Source organism: Neoarius graeffei, chromosome 5, assembly GCF_027579695.1.
Source record: "Neoarius graeffei isolate fNeoGra1 chromosome 5, fNeoGra1.pri, whole genome shotgun sequence".
NCBI classification, from domain to species: domain Eukaryota; kingdom Metazoa; phylum Chordata; class Actinopteri; order Siluriformes; family Ariidae; genus Neoarius; species Neoarius graeffei.
The window spans coordinates 1,639,311-1,660,072 of NC_083573.1; the positions used below are offsets into that span (position 1 = coordinate 1,639,311).

Below are 20,762 nucleotides of genomic sequence, written 5' to 3' on the forward strand. Positions count from 1 at the left end.
AATATGAACACTGTCCATAACCACATGTGTTTGCATCAGAGAAATGGTGTAACTCTTTTCTCAAGACTTGTCCAAAGCCAGGGGGCACATAGCAGCGTGGTATGGTGATATTCTCTAAATTTGCAAGATCATTCTTCCAATGCTCCCACACTGGTTGCAGTTCACTGGAAAGGGGATCATCCCAGCCTGTGCCGTGCCTACACATTTCTTGAAGCACCCTTTTTCCAGTGAGCAGGAAAGGGGCAACAAACCCCAGGTGGTCGTAAAGGGAGGCAACCGTGGACAGTATACCACGTCATGTTGCTGGCTGGTCTTTTAGGCAGACTCAAAATCTAAACGTGTCTGATTCAATGTGCCAGTGGATTCCCAAGGCTCTCTCTAAAGTCACATCATTAAAGGCCAGATCAAGAGCCTTCACGTCAGCAGCACGCTCAGATGGTGGTATACTGTCCAGTACAGATCTGTCATTACACATAAACTTGTGCAGTCTCAATCCACCCATAGCACAGAGCATCTGTGCTTCCTGTGCAAGCTGAATAGCATCATCCACATTTGCTATGCTAGTGACACCATCGTCAACATAAAAGTCTTTCATGATGAATTGTGAGCCAAGGGGGAACAGAGTCTCATTGTCCTTAGTGAGTTGTTTCAGTCTGTAGTTGGCGCATCCTGGCCACACACAGCACCAAAGAGATGAACTTTCATGCGGAACTTCTGTGGCTCTGCATTAAAGTCTCCATCTTTCCACCAGAGGAAATGTAGATAGTCTCTGTCAGCTTCATATACACAGAACTGATGGAACATCTTTTCGATGTCACGCATCAATGCAATATGGTGCTGTCTGAATCTGAGAAGAACACCATTCAGATTATTCAGCAGGTCTGGGCCTGACAGAAGATAGTCATTCAGGCTACTTCCCCTGTACTTAGCCGAACAATCAAAAACCACACGGAGTTTGTCAGGTTTTTTGGAGTGGTGTACTCCCTGGTGGGGGATACACCATTTCTCTCCTTCCTTCCCTTGATCGTGAACTTCCTCTGCTTCACCCTTTCTGATGATTTCATTCATAAAGTTCACACAGTGTTCCTTGTACTTATCATCCTTCACCAGCTTACTTTTAAGGTGACTGAGCCGAACCATGGCAAGTTTCTTATTGTCAGGGAGATATGGTCTCTCTTTCAAGGGGAGTGGCATCTCGTAATGTCCATGAATGTTCCTCTGAATTCCTTCCTTTAAAATCAAGCAGAGCATAAACGAGCCTTTCCATACCTGGACTGCTGACAGAGGAAACCCACACTAGCACGATCATTGAAGTGTTTATAGATGGTTCCTCAGTCTCCGCACTGAGAGACAATGTGGTTGCTGTTTCCTCTGTGGTGCTCTGATTTGAGACTGACGTGGGTTTGGCTTTCGTGTAGTTGTCATCATGGAGAAGCATAGGATGTCTTCCTTTACAGCCAGTGGTGTAGTGGAGATTTTTAAAGTGGGGGTACGCGATTCGTGATGTCATCGATTTAATATCATGTCAGAAGCGGTAGCCTTTGTTTGGTCGCCTATGTTTGGTATGAATGATTTGTATAAATGTTACGTTCTTTTAACAACACAAGAGGGCACAAGAAGACACTTTTTTTCAGACATTTTTATGTGTGCAATTTTCATTCGTGTTTGTCAGTACAGCCCAACTGTTATGGCGAAAAGCCGCGGTTTATTTTGTCTCCAATAAATATGCCGAAATGGCTAAAGAGGAATAAATTCGCCTTCTCCTTCCGAATGCATCGTCGTAGACAGCACCACTCTGCTGCTGGAACTCAACATAAACCTTGCATAGGTTTAACATGGACTATCAGGCGTGAAGCCAAAATATTGGAAATTATGATACACAAACACCTTTGTTCATGTTCGATTCATGTTCATTTGAGCCGAGCTGCATTCGGAATTCGATATTTTTACTAGCCTACTTACTGCCGTGGCAACAGCTACAGCATGTGTCCAGAAGTTCAAAAAAAGTCATGTCACTCACTCACATCGCATACAAACCAGCAATGGGCTGAAATTTATTATAAAAGGCACCAATCGAATAAATCAAGCATTTAGTCTGGCGTGATTGAGGCACCTGCGTATACAAAATACATGACATGCAGCCATTGGGTTAAGCCCTACCATGCACTCCTTCTTAAAGACTTGAGTATTTCTTTAAATTTGTCATTTCACATTTTTGGATGTACAACAAAACACTAAACAGGAAGGCCACAAAGATTATGAATTTCAAATCATATATATAATACAGTATGTGGTGAAATTATCCGCGTAAGGATGACCAGGCAGGCGATTATATCAGTTCTGTTGCCCTCTCGGTGCTGCTACCATGAACGCCCGGAAATCACACACACACACAGAGAGAGAGAGAGACCCTACTGTTATTATTAGGCTATTCAAAATCATAGGCCTATACTGAGCAAAAATCGCATTAGAACTTCAAAGATCATAAAGCATTAAACCGACAGATGGCGGAGTCAACCGTTTACATAATTCTAATATCTCGGCTGCGTTTAGAATGCATTCTACTTTGCGTCGCTATGTTTTACGTAACGTTCGATTGGGGTGGCATTGATGATGAGCACAAAGGCACATGTCACTTACTGTAGAGCATATAAACTCAGGCCATTGAATGACAGTTGTTTTTTTTTTTTTGAATCTCACCTCAGGAGAAGTGGGTGGACGGCGTACCCCCACGTACCACGCCCACTACACCCCTGTTTACAGCTATCACATGAATGTCTATTGCAGCAGTCCTTGGCATTATGGCCTGACTTCAGACAGCCATAGCAAGGTTTCTTTTCTTTCACATCTCCGTCATTCCTCCAGAGATTTCCCTTTGAACTCAGGACAGCGATGAAGATGACGTTTATTGTCTTGACAAAACATAGAGTGGCTTTAAACCTGTTTTTAACTGTCCATGAGTTTCATTCTCTGGACTGTCTGTGTCGAAAAACATTGGATTTATACTTCCTTTCTTTCAGATGATGTTTCTCTGGGTTAGTCTCTGATGAGTGGAGAGCATGGAACGAAGTTATAGAATTACATGCAATCTCTGCCTCAGTTACAATGAAGATGACAAAATCCTGGAAGTTAGGAAACTCCTGCTCATCTCTCATGACTTGAGTGACTTTATGGTTCCACTGTGATGCTGTCCAATCAGGTAGCTTTTGAACCAGTTTCTGATTGTCTTCACAATCGTCAAGACCTTTAACAGAAGGCATGGCTTCCTGACATGAGTGTAAGAAATCAGCAAATGCCCTGAGTCCCTCAGCAACCCTTGGATGGATCTTTGGCCATTTTGCTAGTTATTTTTCTGAATGCTCTGTATAACAAAGGGCTGACCGTATCATTGTTTGAGACGATTCCATGCATCTTTATAGGCTTCATCATTTCTATAAAATATGCCATCAAGTGTCTTTAGAGCTGGACCTCCTACATATTTTTTCAAACAATGCAATTTGTCAGCTGAAGCAATGTTCTTTTTATCTATGAGCGATGTGAAGGAAGCCTTCCACTCCATGAACTGGATTGGGTCACCAGTAAATACAGACAGTTCTGGCATTGGGAGCCTGTTCAGACCTATGCTATCTTGGACTGCTTGAGCCAGATAACTCTCATCTGTCCATGCAGGTGATGTTGCCACATTACTGGGCTGCTGGATGAGAGCTGAAGACACAGGTTGTTGAGGAGACACATGTTGCTGTTCCCTTGTGTTATGATTAGCAGAATGAACACTCATTACTTCCTGGTCATAGGTTGTAAACCTAGCTCGTGCAGCTCTTATGTCCTTTTCTGCCTTTAATCTTTCCAACTCACGTCTTTGAGCTTCAAGTTCTCTCCTCTGTTGTTCCTCTAGGAGTTGAATCTTTTCCTTTTGTTTCTCCTCCTCCAATAACACTTCATACTCTGCTTCCTTTGCTGCTAATTCTGCTGCAGAGTCTGCTCTTTTTGCTGCTATGACGGAGTTTGCAGAGTTTTGGCTGGAACCTTTACTGGAGTGTTGACTTGCACGTGAAGCTGTGGATCCATAGATGGAGCGAGCATAATCTCTGTTAAGAAGCTCACGAAGGCGTTGCTTTACTGTTTCACTATCAAATTCTCCATCAATGCCTGTTATCCTTTCAAAATCAATCTCAACAATGTCCCTTGTGACTGCCTCACAGGCATCAGTACGACGTCTTGTCTCACTAGATGGAGTGAGGTGAGCTCTGATTCCCATAAACATGTTAATAACATCGTTCTTTCCTTCCTCTAGTGTGTCGATAAGAGCTGCAATGTGGCTCTCAGGAATGTTTAGCTTTAGCTGCTCTCGAGCCTTGCGTGCCTGGGTCTTCCATTGTTCATAAATGTGAATCAACCTTTTCTCCTTTTTGCGCTCCTCCTCTCTCTGAAATGTAAGCATCCTCTCTGTGGGATTCCATTGGCGACCAGAGCAACAAGGTTCATCCTCGCCATTATCCTTATCCATTTCCTGGTCAGAGTCTTTCTTGATAAGTGAAAAATAATGCTCCGAACACCATTATCGCTCCTGTGGAGGACGGCCCCATGTGGACAGTTGGGGGTCGCACCTGGAAGACGCTCTGGACTCTTGCAGTGGTGCTTTTGTGGCTGGGGACTGCAGTTGACTTGCTGACTTTGGGACTGCAGTTGTCGTGAACGGTTTTGCGCTCGGGTTTCCGTCGGTGGGGGGTTTATAGCATCAACGAAGCTGACTTTATGTTAGGACTGTTAATGTTATAGTCATGTTGTCTGTTGTTGCCCAAATGAGGATGGGTTCCCTTTTGAGTATGGTTCCTCTCGAGGTTTCTTCATGTCGTCTGAGGGAGTTTTTCCTTGCTACCGTCGCCACAGGCTTCATCATTGGGGATAGATTAGGGATAGAATTGGCTCATATTTTAAGTAATTCAAATTCTGTAAAGCTGCTTTGTGACAATGTTGATTGTTAAAAGCATGATACAAATAAACTTGACTTGACATTTTAATAGCTTGACTGCTGGTACCTCTTAATACCCACATTAAACCAGAAGAAACTTCAAAGAACACAGATAATTGCTCTTAAGTTAAAATACTTACCTTGTTGATCTGAAACCAGTACAATTTTTCAACAAATTTGAAAATTTTCAGAAAATTATGTTAAAATCCACCACAATGCACCGTGTTAAGTCTAAAGTGTCCCGGGGCGAGACCACCCCCAAATAACACAAGCCTCTGTGCTGCAATCCTCACTGTCAGGGCCCCTCTTCAGGCCATCTTCGGCCCCTCTTCCCTTCCAATACTTACAACTTCCCCTTCTACTCAGAAACTGATTGAGACGGCTGCATTTATCCATCAGATATTCACGTATTTGATCATTTCTCTTCCAGTCTGCGTGTATGTAATCTGACAGAAGAAAGCTGTAGAGTTCTGTCCTCAGTTCTCAGCTCAAACTCCTCCAGACTGAGAGAACTGGACCTGAGGGACAATAACCTGCAGGATTCAGGAGTGAAGCTGCTCTCTGCTGGACTGGAGAATCCACACTGTACACTGGAGAAACTGAGGTATACACACACACACACACACACACACACACACACAGAGGACTCAGATCATCACTTTATAACTGAAAATCACAAACAGAATTGATTGTGTCTTTATTTGTGACTTTTATCCCAGTAAAATTATTTCTGAGGCCCAATCTTACTTTCTCTCTTCACACTCATGTTCATGCATCATGTTCCTTCTTCTACACAGTGAACTCAACTGATTTATTTTGTTTAAACTGTTATATATTATTCTAGGGCGGCACGGTGGTGTAGTGGTTAGCGCTGTCGCCTCACAGCAAGAAGGTCCGAGTTTGAGCCCCGTGGCCGGTGAGGGCCTTTCTGTGTGGAGTTTGCATGTTCTCCCCGTGTCCGCGTGGGTTTCCTCCCGGTGCTCCGGTTTCCCCCACAGTCCAAAGACATGCAGGTTAGGTTAACTGGTGACTCTAAATTGAGCGTAGGTGTGAATGTGAGTGTGAATGGTTGTCTGTGTCTATGTGTCAGCCCTGTGATGACCTGGCGACTTGTCCAGGGTGAACCCCGCCTTTCGCCCGTAGTCAGCTGGGATAGGCTCCAGCTTGCCTGCGACCCTGTAGAAGGATAAAGCGGCCAGAGATAATGAGGCGAGATGAGATATTATTCTACAAGACACTGAAATGTGGACATGAGAATCAGATTTACTTTCTCGATGAATTCCATATCATGAATCAATAAAAAATAAACTAGTGAATTGTAATTAATACTGTTTAGATCTCATGTCTCCACCTCTATCCGTCCCATTCCTTTTCTTGTAGTTAAATCCATCATCTTATATGAACTGAGACACGTGGGATCTGTCCAAGTACAAATACACAGACTCTTTATTTTATATTTTTATTCTGACATCAGAACCTTGTGTTCAGGGAGACACTTTATTCCACAACTGATGGAACACACCTCATTTAGAGTCTTCTCAATAACTGCTGGGGACTTCTCCACCTGTTCATCAGCCAAACTGACTAGGAAGGGTTTTGACTCAAAATATTTTCAAAAGTTTTAATCCTAAGTGGCTGAAAAAAAATATAGGCTTCATCTTTTTACTAAAATGCACCAATATGATCAATATAAAAGCTGGAGAATTACTGAGTTAAGAAATGAATGAACTCTGAAAATCCTACCAGAGCTGATTCTGCCTGTTTCCCAAAGAGATGAAAGAGTGCTTTATGCACTTTTAAAAGCCCTTGCATTTGTTTATGATTCAAGACAGAGGCACAAAATTGTGAGGAGTTCACACTGGCAGGAGGTGATGCTGCTAAAAAGCTATTAAAGGCCTGTGCAGCCTCTACTTTTGCAGATATGGAGTTACAAAATGTGCATTTTCAGCTCTGACAACCACCGAATTTCGGGGTTCTCCGAAACCCCATATCTCAAAAACTGTGAAAGATAATGGCTTGAACTTTTCTGTGTGTTTATTTGCTTTATATACTTTCTTGATAAGTGAAAAATAATGCTCCAAACACCATTTTAAAAGTCTGCCTGCCGGTACCTATTAATACCAACATTAAACCAGTAGAAACTTCAAAGAACACAAATGATTGCTCTTAAGTCAAAATACTTACCTTGTTGATCTGAAACCAGTAAATTTTTTAATCAAAACTGAAAAGTGACAGATTTTGAGAAAAATAAATAAATAAATCACGCAAGCCTCGGTGCTTTGCTCCTCACTGTCAGGCCCCTCTTCCATCAGATATTCACATATCATTTCTCTTCCAGTCTGCGTGGGTGTAATCTGACAGAGGAAAGCTGTAGAGTTCTGTCCTCAGTTCTCAGCTCAAACTCCTCCAGACTGAGAGAACTGGACCTGAGTGACAATAACCTGCAGGATTCAGGAGTGAAGCTGCTCTCTGCTGGACTGGAGAATCCACACTGTACACTGGAGACACTGAGGTACACACACACACACACACACACACACAGAGGACTCAGATCATCACTTTATAACTGAAGATCACAAACAGAATTGATTGTTTCTTTCTTTGTGACTTTTATCCCAGTAAAATTATATCCAAGGCCCAATCTTACTTTCTCTCTACACACTGATGTTCAGGCATCGTGTTCCTTCTTCTACACCAGGGGTCTCAAACTCAAATGAGCTGGGGGCCACTGCTGCTGACGTCATCTGATCGGAGGGCCACAACAATGTTCAAGTAGAATACAAAAAAAGAACGGATATTTCTGATTTTTTTTTTTATTTCAAATACTGTAACACAAAACTGCAAACAGAAAGTGCAAAGTCTTTTTTATCTCCTTTTAGACACCTAGCAGCCTTAGTTTATCACTAAAATAATTCATTCATTCATTCATTCATTCATTCATTATCTCTAGCCGCTTTATCCTTCCACAGGGTCGCAGGCAAGCTGGAGCCTATCCCAGCTGACTACGGGCGAAAGGCGGGGTACACCCTGGACAAGTCGCCAGGTCATCACAGGGCTGACACATAGACACAGACAACCATTCACACTCACATTCACACCTACGCTCAATTTAGAGTCACCAGTTAACCTAACCTGCATGTCTTTGGACTGTGGGGGAAACCGGAGCACCCGGAGGAAACCCACGCGGACACGGGGAGAACATGCAAACTCCACACAGAAAGGCCCTCGCCGGCCACGGGGCTCGAACCCAGGACCTTCTTGCTGTGAGGCGACAGCGCTAACCACTACACCACCGTGCCGCCCCCACTAAAATAATGATAAAATAAATATTAAAAAAATTATAAAAACAAAAAAAAGCATATAAACAGGTATATATGTGTTTCACACCAAATAAAAATATTTTCCTCTCATAACTTATTTAAACCTGGCAAGGAGCTGATAAATGAAATACCAGAATGCATTGCTTTTTGTTAACACAACAAACAACACCTTCAAACACAAGTATACATTTGTATCTGCATTTTAACGGTTCTTTATGGTAAACTATTTAACTTACTGTATTGCCCTCAACAAACAAATCATCCTTGAGCCCATTTGTGCATTATTTCTTGCCAGATACCTGGCAGCGCTTGTGCCCACAAAGCTGAGTCACATTTGCTCTAATGGTCATTGCATTTGAAACTCTGAGTACAGCTTCAAGATGGGCATCTGTAAGCCTTGATCTGTGCTTGCTTTTGTTAAAGTTCATTGTTGAGAACAATTTCTCACACACACACATGTACTTCCAAAAAGGCACAATACATGACTAAAAACTCTGGATAGCTCTGGGGATGATGGAAGCAGCTCTCTCAGAAACATTCCAATCTTGTCTGCTTTTCCCTGTGCTTCTCTGAATTTAGCTTTTAGTTCACTGCTGCACTGCAAGTCAATAAGTTCATTTTGCAAAACGCCAGGGACACTCTCCACATCAGCTGAGAAGGGGTCTGCAAATAACTGAAAGGTGTCATGGTGTACCTTAAAGTCAGCAAAATGTTCATCAAACTCTCGCTACAGGTTTTCAATAGCAGAGATATATTCATCCCCACTGAAAGATGTGCCCTCTTCAACCAAAGATCTGCATGCAGCAAAATGACAGAGGTTTGCTGCAGACAGTTGAGTTTTCCACAATCTCAGTTTTGTGGAGAAAGCTTTCACACTCTCATAGGCAGCTGTGATGAGCTGACCAGGACCCTGCAGCTTTAGATTCAGGATGTTTATGTCCACAAGGAAGGCCAAATCCATTATCCATTTTGGATCATCAAGCTCGGGAATATCCAGCCTGCCATTTTCCATGAATCTCTTCACCTCAGCTCTTAATTCAAAAAATCTCCTTAACACGTTTCCCCTGCTTAGCCAGCGCACCTCAGTAAAGTAGAGCACATCACCATATGATGCCTCAATTTCCTCCAAAAAGGCCCAGAACTGGTGGTGTTGTAAACCTCTGGACCTGAAATAATTAACACATTTCAGGACGACAGACATCACATGTTCAGAATTCAAGCATTTGCCGCACAGTTGATGCTGATGTATAATGCAGTGCAGAGCAATAGCTGGATCAGCATTTTCTTCCTCTAACTTTCTCTGTACCAGCGCTACCAGTCCGTTTTTCTTGCCTGTCATGGACGGTGCTCTATCAGTGGTAATGCCCACCAGTCTGTTCCACGGCACACCAAGCCGCTCAATCGCACTGCACAGCTGCTGAAATATGTCTTTTGTTGTGGTACGGCCATACATAGGACACAAACTCAGCAACTCTTCTGTCACCTCAAACTTGTCATCAACACACCTGACGAAAATTGCTAGTTGGGCAGTGTCCGTTTTGTCAGTGCTTTCATCAAGCGCAATAGAGTATGCAATTAAACTGCCGGCTCTGTCCTGTAATTGTTCGTAAATGTTACCTGAACCTGAACATTAATCCGCTCGGCCACAGTGTTCGCTGAGAGAGAAACATTGTTGAATAAGCTCCTCTTTTCGGGACAGAGAATATCAGCAACTCGCAACATACAGTCCTTCACAAACTGCCCTTCGGTGAATGGTTTTCCCGCTTTGGCAATCAATTCACAGATCACATAGCTTGCTTCAACTGCAGCATTGGCGTCCTTACGGGCGTTGTGGAAAAGTTCTTGCTGGGATAGTATTTGTAGCTGCTCGGCTCATTGTCTCCTGTCATCATCTCCCTTGTATTTCTCACCATGCTCTCTGTGTTTAGTTGAATAATGATGCCTGAGATTGTATTCTTTCAAAACAGTGAGTTTCTCTTTACATATGAGGCAGATCGCATTTCCACCAAACTCAACAAAAAAAAATACTGTGATGTCCATTTGTCTTGAAACTGCCTATTCTCGCCATCAACCTTTCTCTTAGGTTGACAGAGACACATTTTCCCTTCTCGTCATTGTGTTCATGTCATGAACTTCATGTTTTGACGCAGTCAAGCTTCCATTGATTAGCGGCAAAATGGAGAAAAACTGGACGGATGAAAGGCGAGAGAAAGGCGAGTGCGGGTCAGAACCGATATCATGTGTGTGATGGTGATTTGGCCTGAGGTGCCGTATGAAGTTTGGTGGATGTGTGGTGAAGTGTTACTGAGCAAAACTCCATTCATTTGAATGGGGCCAAAAATCAATGGAAGCCTATGGAGGTAAAAAGAGATGCGTGAAAACCAAGGAAAAGACGAATGCAGGTCTTAGATGAGGGGATGGATCTGTGCGGGGACTTAGCCTGAGGCATCAAGTGAAGTTTCTTGAAGTTTGGTCACTTGGTTAAAAAAATTGATGGAGAGTGAAAGTTTTTCTCCTGAAACACCATTCATTTTCAATGGGGCCAAAAATCAATGCAAACCTATGGAGGAAAAAGGGATGAGCAAAAAGAAAGGAAAAATATGAGTGTGGGTCAGAACTGATTGCATGTATGTGTCGGGGGAGTTGGCCTGAAGTATCACATGAGGTTTGGTGCATCTGCGATGGAGCGTGTCTGAGTAGGATGATTCGATTCATGAGCCCTATTCATTCTCTATGGGAAAAAAACAAAAGAAAAATGACAAGAACAAGAGAACGGGCGCGTTGATCCAAAAGCTGTATACAAGCACACTACACCACTTCGGGCCAGACGTCTCAGAGTTGGAACGGTGTCTCTATCTCGAACACCCTAGGAGGAGTAGTGGATCCAAGAAATGTGTCGGAATAAGGCAGAATAAGTAAACTTAAGAAGAACAATAGTGTACTAATAAAATAAACAGAATAAACAGAAACAAGGGAGAGGTAAAAATAAATAAGAGATCAATTATGTAAGATCCGAGGTGGACACAGCCATGAGCAGTCAGACAACTACAACTTTTACTCTGCAGTCTCAAGATAAACACAGCAATACAACAACAAGATCACAGCGCCGTCTAGTGGACAAACTCAGTAATGCACCTTTTAATATTGCAAAACACCTTCATCTCCCTTTCTCAAGTTGTATTGTTTTTCCAATTAAGTGTTTCAAAGTAGAACATGGGCATGGCAACTAATGAGAACAAGTGATAGGTTGCATTAAACCAGATTTGAACATGAATGCATCGCGTAAACAACATATTACTTTCTTATAAGACTTAAATTGCTACCCAACATGGCATCTGTTCATCGGAAAAACAAATGACGAAACTTAAAGGAACAATTTCCAATCAACACACTATGTATGATATTAAGATTGACAGCAAAATAATAAGTGCACATCAGGCTCACTGTGTAATGTTTCCACCAAAACACAATTTGATTTTCTTCTTACAATTCCTTAAACTAAACCTTGAACTCAGTCCATAATGGTCTTTCATTTAGCCCTGGTAACAGTCCATGACATCAGTTTTTCTGATTTAGTCCAGATAACGCTGTGGCACTCTGACAGGCCTTCCACAGCGTGTTGTTTTCACAGGGCTGTTTATGGAAACAGTATGGTCTGTCACTACCCTTGGACTAGTTGGTACAGCAGAACAGTCTGAAGTACAGCTGGGAGGATCAGCACTTGGCGGAGTGTCTTGTTCCACATGACATGGGTGCTCTGATGTGGTGTCAACAGGTATCACTGGGACTGAAGTCTCTTTTGTTTTGAGCAGGTGTTTGCGATTCCACTTGTCCACTTGGGGGTTTTCTCTATGTAGGATCTCAGCTGGTTGTGTTTCTTAATCACAGTGGCTGGCTCCCACTTGTTGCCTAATCCTCACACGTTCACCCTCTTGGAGGTCCGACAGTGTTCTGGTGCCTTGGTCAAAGTATTGTTTTTGTTGTCTAGTCACAAGGTTGCTCCTGGCATTTTTATAGAGACCTGGCTGCAACAATATCTTTGCCACTGGTAACTTTGACTTGAGCCTTCTTCCCATGAGCATCTGAGCAGGTGAGAAGCCAACCCCACTCAGTGGTATATTCCTGTAATCTGGCAGGGCCAAGTAAGGATCACCAGCAGCATCCTGTGCTTTCCTCAGCAGGTACTTTATGGTCTGAACGGCCCTCTCAACTTGCCCATTTGACTGCGGGAAGGTGGGACTTGAGGTGGTGTGCTTGAAACCCCACTCAGCACTGAAGTCCACCATCTCCTGGCTCACCAGCTGTCTACCATTATCTGAGGATAACTCATTTGGCACATCGTGCCTTGCGAATATAGATTTGAGTCCAATGATGATATTTTTGCTTGCGGTTCCATTCAGTTTGACGAGCTCTGGAAACTTCGAAAAGTAATCCACACACAGTAAAAACTCTGCATCATTGAAGTGGAACAAATCCACACTTACTTTTGCCCATGCTCTGTCAGGCACTGGATGTGACATAAGTGGCTCTTGGGGATTATTGTTCTTGTGTGTTACACACAGCACACTGAGCCACAATTTCTTCTGTTTGGATATGCCTGGCCAGTATAGTACATCACGGGCTCACTCCTTACACTTAACCATACCCATGTGTGACTCATGGATTATTCTGAGCATTTCACTTCTCAATGTGTGTGGTACAACCAACCTTGAGTTCTTGAATATGAGTCCATCTGCATATGACAGCTCTTCTTTAAATGTCCAGGACTGTTTGATTTTGTCTGGAAGTTGTCTCTGTTTATCTGGCCAACCTCTCTGAATCGCATTTGCGACCAGACTTAACTCAGCATCCTCTTTCGTTGCCTCTTTGAACTCCTGCAACTTTTCCTCCGATACTGGGAGTTGGTGAGTGACAAAGTTGACTTCCAGTTCTTCATCAAAGAGTTTCTCATGGTGCTCTGTCAGAAATGCTCTGCTTAGCAAATCAGCTATATGCATCTCCTTGCCTGGCTTGTACTTGACCTCTAGACTGTACTTTTGTAGTCTCATGAGCATTCTTTGTAGCCTGGCTGGGGTGCTGAGGAGTGACTTTTTAAACATCACTTCAAGTGGCTTTGTGGGTGGTAAAAGAGAGCAACTGGACTTGCTTGAAGATTCTTGAAGACGTTTCACCTCTCATCTGAAAGGCTTCTTCAGTTCTGTCTGACTAATAGGGAGTATCAGGTATTCATCCTCTCACGGATGAAAAGCTCATCTAAGGTGTCGTTGAGTCATCCTGTTGATGTGGGTCACTGGGGGCTGGATGTGAACGGCCTCGAGAGTCGTTAGGGTGATCAATGGATTGCCCGTTAAGGTGATCAATGGAATGCTGATTCTCTCTGTCCTCCTGTGAGTCACTGAAAACAGCTGGGTTTTGGTGTGCGTTCAGTTGTCTGGGAAGTGTGCCAAGGACTGCATTGTAGGTGGCTGATAAATTATGTCTTCGACCTACAATGCAGTTGTCAGCCACCAATATCATCATCATCATCATCATCATCGGCGGACACTCGTGGTCGAGTATGTCTGTCCTCCTTCATGGTCCTTATGGGTCTTCAGATGGGCAAAGAGGCCAATCCTGGACCCACATACTTTGGGGCAATGTGGGCATGGGTGGACAGGGGTAGTTATGGGTTTTGGTGGAACCTTATTGGTGGAGGTGATCCCTTTCTTCCATTTGCACTTCTGCTCTGCAGCACTGTGGAGATTATTGCTGTATTGTGCAGCCCCCTCTCGAACCGCTTGTCTCCAGGTAGGCCTGTTCTTCACTGTAGTCTCCCAGGTGTTAAAGGTGGAGTATGAGATTTTTTTCAGGAGTATTTTTTACCATATTGCTTGAAAAGCTCCTCACACCCATGTTGTAAGCAGTACAATAGAAGGTTTGATCCCAAAACGAAATATTTTAATCTAGTCTACAGTGTAAAATAAAGGAAAAACGCCATCCAATCATATCGAGGTACCACCTCAAAATGATTGGATACTGACACGTCAATCAGACTGAAGCCCGAGCAGCCCGGCCCTTCTGTGTGTGTGTGTGAGAGAGAGCCAGCAGTGTCACACAGAGCGCAGGATTCTCTCAGTGCGCTTCCTCCAAACAACAGGGATTTACATGAAAATGGAAGGAGATATTCACAAAATTCTTTCACAGTGAGTGCTACAAGGATCTCCTGAACAAACTGATGTAATTTTTTTGTCTGTAGTTTAAAAAAAGAGGTCCCTAGAGCGAGTTAAAAACAAGTGACTTTTTTGGCAAGTTTTATAATGGAAGTCTATGGGGCTGGGCGGCTGTGCTCTCCTCACTTTCAGGCTTCTCATTCAAAAACTGCAAGTCCTATTGTGTAGGTAGACACATTGGGTGAATCAGGACAAGTGTGGCTACTACTTTTGAGAAAATTATGTGTGTGGAGTGAAAATTGGGGCTGAAAACACACTTTAACTGAGAAAGTTTGAGCTATTTTTCCAAGCTCTCTACACTCTGCTCTAAGGGGGAGGAGGGGTGGAGACACGGGGGGTGGGAGCATGGCGAGGGCGGGCGTGTTTCTTTTCAAAATATGGCTTGTAGGAACCATTATTCCAAAATCTCATACCCCACCTTTAAGGGGTATATGGCACTTCCTGATGTTGTCTTTAATGTTGTCTTTGTACCTTTTCTTTTGGCCTCCTGGAGCATGTTTCCCTTGGACAAGCTGTGAGTACAGGACTTGTTTGGGTAGCCGATAGTCTTGCATTTGGATGACATGGCCAGTCCATCTGACCTGGTGTTGTGCAATGATGGCTGTGATGGTAAGGATGCCAGCCTCCTCCAGGACGCTGGTATTTGTTCGGCGATCCTCCCAGGTTATCCTGAGGATTCTCCAGACGTATCTTTGATGGAAGGCTTCGAGTGCTTTCAGGTGCCTACTATATGTGGTCCAGGCTTCTGACCCATACAGGAGAGTGGGGAGCAGTACCGCTTTGTAGACTAGGATTTTGGTCTTTGACTGGAGATCATGGTTTTCAAACACCCTTTTCTTTAGTCTTGAGTATGCCGCACTGGTACAACTAAGGCAGTGGTGTATCTCATCAATGGTGGCTTTAGATGACAGAAGGCTGCCAAGATATGGGAAGTGGTCCACATTTTCCAACCTGGTGTTTTCAATAAAGATGTTTGGGGGAGTGATGCTGTCAGGTGGTGGCTGGTAGAGGATTTGAGTCTTTTTGATGTTTATGGCCAGACCAAGCTGTTTGTATGCTTTAGCAAAAGCAGTCAAGATGCACTGTAGGTCCTCTTCTGAGAGGGCTACAATAGCATTATCATCTGCATACTGCAGCTCTGTGATGGATACGGTGGTGGTTTGACCTTTGGCCCTGAATCTGTTGATGTTTAGAAGTCCCTCAGTCCTGTACATAATTTTGACTCCCTGTGGCAGCTGGTTCCCTGTAAGATGGAGGATGCTGACAATGAAGATGGAAAACAGTGATGGTGCAATAACACATCCCTGTTTAACTCCTGTGTCAACCCAGAATGGTTCTGTTTCACCTCCAAAGCCAGTCAATACAGTGGCAGACATGTTGTCATGTAGCAGCCTCAAGACTCGGATGTACTTATCAGGGCAGCCAATTTTTGCCAGGACCAGCCATAGAGCTTGGCGGTTAACAGAATCAAAGGCTTTAGTGAGGTCTATGAAGGCCATGTATAGAGGTTGATTCTGTTCTTGGCACTTTTCTTGCAGCTGACGAGCAACAAAGATCATATCCATGGTGCCTCTGTTTGGACGGAATCCACTCTGTGACTCAGGAAGAGTGCTTTCTGACGGGGGGGCGAGTCTGTTGGCCAACACCCTGGCTAATGCCTTCCCTACGGTGGAAAGGAGGGAAATGCCTTGATAGTTCCCACATTCTGTCTTGTCACCCTTCTTGAAGAGGGAGATGACTAAGGCATCCCTCAACTGTGTGGGTATTTCCTCTTTTTCCCATATTTTGACAAGCAGGGTGTGGATGTGTTCAAGAAGGACAGGCCCGCCTTCTTTCAGAACCTCAGCTGGGATACCATCAGGCCCAGGAGCCTTGTTATTTTTCATCTTCCTGATGGCGTCCTGTACCTCTCCCAAACTGGGTAGTTCTCCCATACTTTCAATGATGGGCAGTTGAGGGAGTTGGTCCAGGGTCTCAAAGTCAGAGTTGTGTCCCTGTTCAGAAGCTCTTCATAGTGCTCCTTCCACCTATGTGCTATAGCCTCTTTATCCTTCATCAGGGAGAGCCCATCCTTAGAGCGAAGGGTGGTCAGGCAACGAGGCTTTTTGTGTCCACCACTGGTTCTTGAGTGCCCTAACCCTTGATTGAACAGCTGCTTTCGCTTTAGCATGGGCTTCTCTTTTAACATTGCAGTTGATGTCATTCTGCCAGGTGATGAAAGTTTTCCGCTTGATGTTGATAAGCCGCTGGATTTCGGTATCATTCTCATCATACCAGTCTTGATGTTTCCGCGTCTTCTGACCAAGGATGGTTTTGCAGGAGTTCATGATGGTGGAAGAGAGGGTATCCCGATGTTTTTCAATATTCATGGGGTACTAATCTGGCAAGTCTGCACTCATGGCTGCCTGCAGCTGTTGTTGATAGGCTGTTTCTCCCAGTCGCTCGATGTTGAACCTTCATCGAGGCTGTCCTTTTTGGTGCCTCCTTTTCCGCATCAGACGGATAGACATGGTGGAGCGAATGAGGCAGTGATCAGTCCAGCATTCATCAGCACTGGTCATTGCTTTTGTGCTGAGTACATCTTGACGGTCCTGGGAGCAGACAATGACATAGTCGATGAGATGCGAGTGGGGATGCATCCAAGATGTTTTGAACTTGTTCTTTTGATGAAAAAGGGTGTTGGTGATGACCAGGTCATATTTGGAGCACTTGGTTAACAGCATTAAGCCATTGGAGTTAGTGTTTCCAGACCCTTCTCTCCTCAGCATGCCTCTCCATAGATCGTGGTTTTGCCCGACTCTGGCATTAAAGTCTCCAAGAAGGATTAATTTGTCTTCCTTGGGGACTTTGGATAGAATTGTGTCCAGGTCAGCATAGAAGGCCTCCTTTACATCCTGCTGCGCATTGAGTGTTGGGGCATAAGCGCTAATAACAGTGGCCATCTGACTGCTAGAAAGCATCAGGCGTAAAGTCATTAAGCGCTCGCTGATGCCTACAGGAAGTTTATGGAGCTGGTTGACGAGGTTGTTCTTAATGGCAAAACCCACACCATGGATTCGCGGCTCATCAACAGGCTTCCCTTTCCAGAAGAAAGTATAGCCCCCTTTTTCCTCCTTCAGCTGCCCTTCATCAGCCAGGCGGGTTTCAGAGAGAGCTGCGATGTCAATTTGGAATCTTTTTAGTTCCCTGGAGATGATGGCTGTTTGTCTCTCGGGCCAATCACTAGCTTGGTTGTCTGTGAGGGTTCGCACATTCCAGGTTCCAAAATGAAATTTGTGTTTCTGACCGCATGGTGGTGACCCCTCTGGATGCGGTAGTCCAGACAGGGTAATAAGAGGCAGGCTATGTTTAGGGTACCTTTTCTAACCCTCTCCCCTCTTGGGGTGAGCAGAGCGGATCCTAAAAAGGGCTGCTCAGTCATGGGTGCAGCTACTGAAAAGCTCTTTCTGCCTCATCCAAGAGCTTAGCGATCTTCTTGCACCCACCGCCTGTGTGCCGGGTTGTGGCTAGGGGCTGCCAGACTACACAATCCTGCCCCCGTCACCACTTCTTGATTGCCACAGGGCTTTGTATCCAGGATGTGAAATGGAATGGGTTTCCTTTCGGGAGGACGCCTGCGTGTGGCATCTTTTAACGTGGGGAGACTGATGCGCCTGCAGCCACCACACGGTCCTTGGCAGAGAGAGGCCTGGATCCAGTGGCATGGAGTCCAAGACAACTGGAGGACACCCTCTGTTGCAGCCTTCATCCACCTTCTCAGCCATTGTGGTACGTCTCCCTGTTGCTATCTTCCGCCTGGTCCGCCGTTGAGGTCTTTGCTATTTACCCATAGCTGGGACAGGGGTTGACGGGCAGCAGGGCGTGTCCACACTGTAGTGGGCCTGTATGCCGTGTCTCTGGGGCCCCCTGCTACTCCGAGATCCCGTACAACTTTGCCTGGAACCGCAGGGAATTAGTTACCGTGTGTGGCCACGAGGAGGTGTGTACGAGTCTTGGCAATGGAGAGGCTATGTACCGGCAGAGGAGACTTATGCACTCGGCTCCTCTTTTCACCCCCTGAAAGAGGTGGCTAGCTGGCGGCGGTAGCTGAAAGCAGAGAGCAGCAAGCAGAAGCAACATGCAGCATGCACTAACCGCAGGCACTATTTCTACTCCAACACTACTGCACTGACACATCACATGCCCTGTGCTACAACACAACACACCAGCCACCAACCACACCAGCCACCAACAATGCAGTCCTTGGCACACTTCCCAGACAACTGAATGCACACCAAAACCTAGCTGTTTTCAGTGACTCTCACAGGAGGACAGAGAGAATCAGCATTCCATTGATCACCTTAACGGGCAATCCATTGATCACCCTAACGACTCTCAAGGCCGTTCACACCCAGCCCCCAGTGACTCACACCAACAGGATGACTCAACGACATCTTAGATGAGCTTTTCATCCATGAGAGGATGAATACCTGATACTCCCTACTAGTCAGACAGAACTGAAGAAGCCTTTTGGATGAGAGGTGAAACGTCTTCAAGAATCCTCAAGCAAGTGCAGTTGCTCTCTTTTACCACCCACAGTTACTATGACCTGGATGACTGAGAATCTTCACAGACATATTCAAGTGGCTTATGATCACTTTCTACATCCATGTCTTCCATACAAATACTGATGGAACCTGTCACAGCTGAACACTATTGCAAGCATTTCTTTTTCAATTTGGGCATAACGTTTTTGACAGTCGGTTAATGCCCTGGAGCCATATGCTACTGGCTGTCCATCTTGAAGCAGCACTACTCCCAGACCCTCAGAGCTTGCATCAACAGACAAGGTAACTGGCTTGCTTACATCATAGTACTTAAGTACTGGTGCTTGGCTGACGAGAACTTTTAGTTTGTCAAAACTCTGTTGTTGTTCTGAACCCCACTGCCATTCCACATTTCCCTACAACTTCCTCAGAGGGGCACTCAGGTCTGAGAGGTTGGGGATGAATTTAGAGAAGTATTGAAGCAACCTCATGAACCTCCAGAGGGCAGCATTGCCCTCTGGTTCTGGCATGTCTTGTATAGCTCTGATTTTGTCAGGATCAGGCTTGAGTCCTTTTCTCACTGAGCACATGTCCAATATAACTGATTTCCGTCATCCTTATCTTTACACTTACTTTTGTTCCGTTTCAGATTAATGCCTCTGAGACGGTCCAGCAGTTGTCTCAAATGATGGTCATGCTTCTCTCTGCTCTCTCCCCAAACTAAGGCCTTGTCCACACGGCAACGGATTCAGGTGACTCCGATACAATTGCTTATCGTTTAGGCCTGGCGTCCACATGGCACTGGCGTTTTGGGTGCCCAAAACGCAATCTTTTTGAGAACGGGTTCCAGAGTGGAAAGATCTGGCAACGTTGCCGTTATGAAGTCGTCTGGATGAGTAGAATGGATTTGTTTACGATGACGTCACAACCACATGACTGTGAGTGTTTCACGCCGGGTAGAAGTGTAACGAATATCACCAGGAAAAAGCCTTACAGAGCACTAGTGAGAGTGAAACACGAGCTTGAATATTATTATGTTCAGTGTTAGTTCACAGTAGTAATGCAAGAAGCAGAATAGTGACAGTAATAGTGAAGCAAAAACATGCAATTGTACAAACACTGCAGCTCTGCAGCAAAATATTCATTTATGAAATGGTCTGATTCTTAACACCAGTAGTGCCAATGATGATCTCATTGCGATGCGAGTTGTCAACAAATCCTATAACTTGGTTCATGAAACGCGCTTACAAAATATTTTCACTGTGAATATTTATTGTGTAATGGTGCAAAGTGAGAGAGAGAGAATAGCCCGTAGGGCAGAGTCAATCCTGCCAGCAAAAATAGCGAAAAAAAGGAGCGATCTCACCTCTTCAGATGGTGGTTTAAGTCCGACAATACATTCCTCAAAAAGGGCGTAGAGGAGCAAATTAATCCATCAACGTAGCATTCAATTTATTCCGGACCATTAAAGACGCCGCCTTCCGTGTAGAATCATACGTCATCCTCGCCGCCATATTGGAGAGGTCAAGGCGGAGAATAAAGATTAGCTGCATTTAACTGTACCAACAGGTTTACCATCCAAACGAGATCACATGGGATTACCTTTCACAGGTGAGAAACAGCAAATTAATCCATCAACGTGTAGCATTCAATTTATTCCGGACCATTAAAGACGCCGCCTTCCGCGTAGAATCATAGGTCATCCTCGCCGCCATATTGGAAAGGTCAAAGCGGA

The 20,762-nt window shown here is 44.6% G+C and overlaps 1 protein-coding gene across 5 annotated transcripts in view; it reads left to right on the top strand.

Moving 5' to 3' along the window:
- The window catches only part of LOC132886366 (NACHT, LRR and PYD domains-containing protein 12-like), an 85,369-nt gene that overhangs the window by 17,898 nt on the left and 46,709 nt on the right, over nt 1–20,762 (top strand). For 2 of the 5 annotated variants that reach the window (XM_060920936.1, XM_060920932.1), the window contains exons 8-9: nt 5,403–5,576; nt 7,311–7,484. The exons of 1 other annotated variant lie outside the window; for it this stretch is intronic. In XM_060920936.1, the coding sequence (XP_060776919.1) occupies nt 5,403–5,576; nt 7,311–7,484 (348 nt within the window). The remainder of the gene's footprint in view (nt 1–5,402; nt 5,577–7,310; nt 7,485–20,762) is intronic. 2 more of the 5 variants (XM_060920933.1, XM_060920934.1) reach the window with 1 other exon arrangement.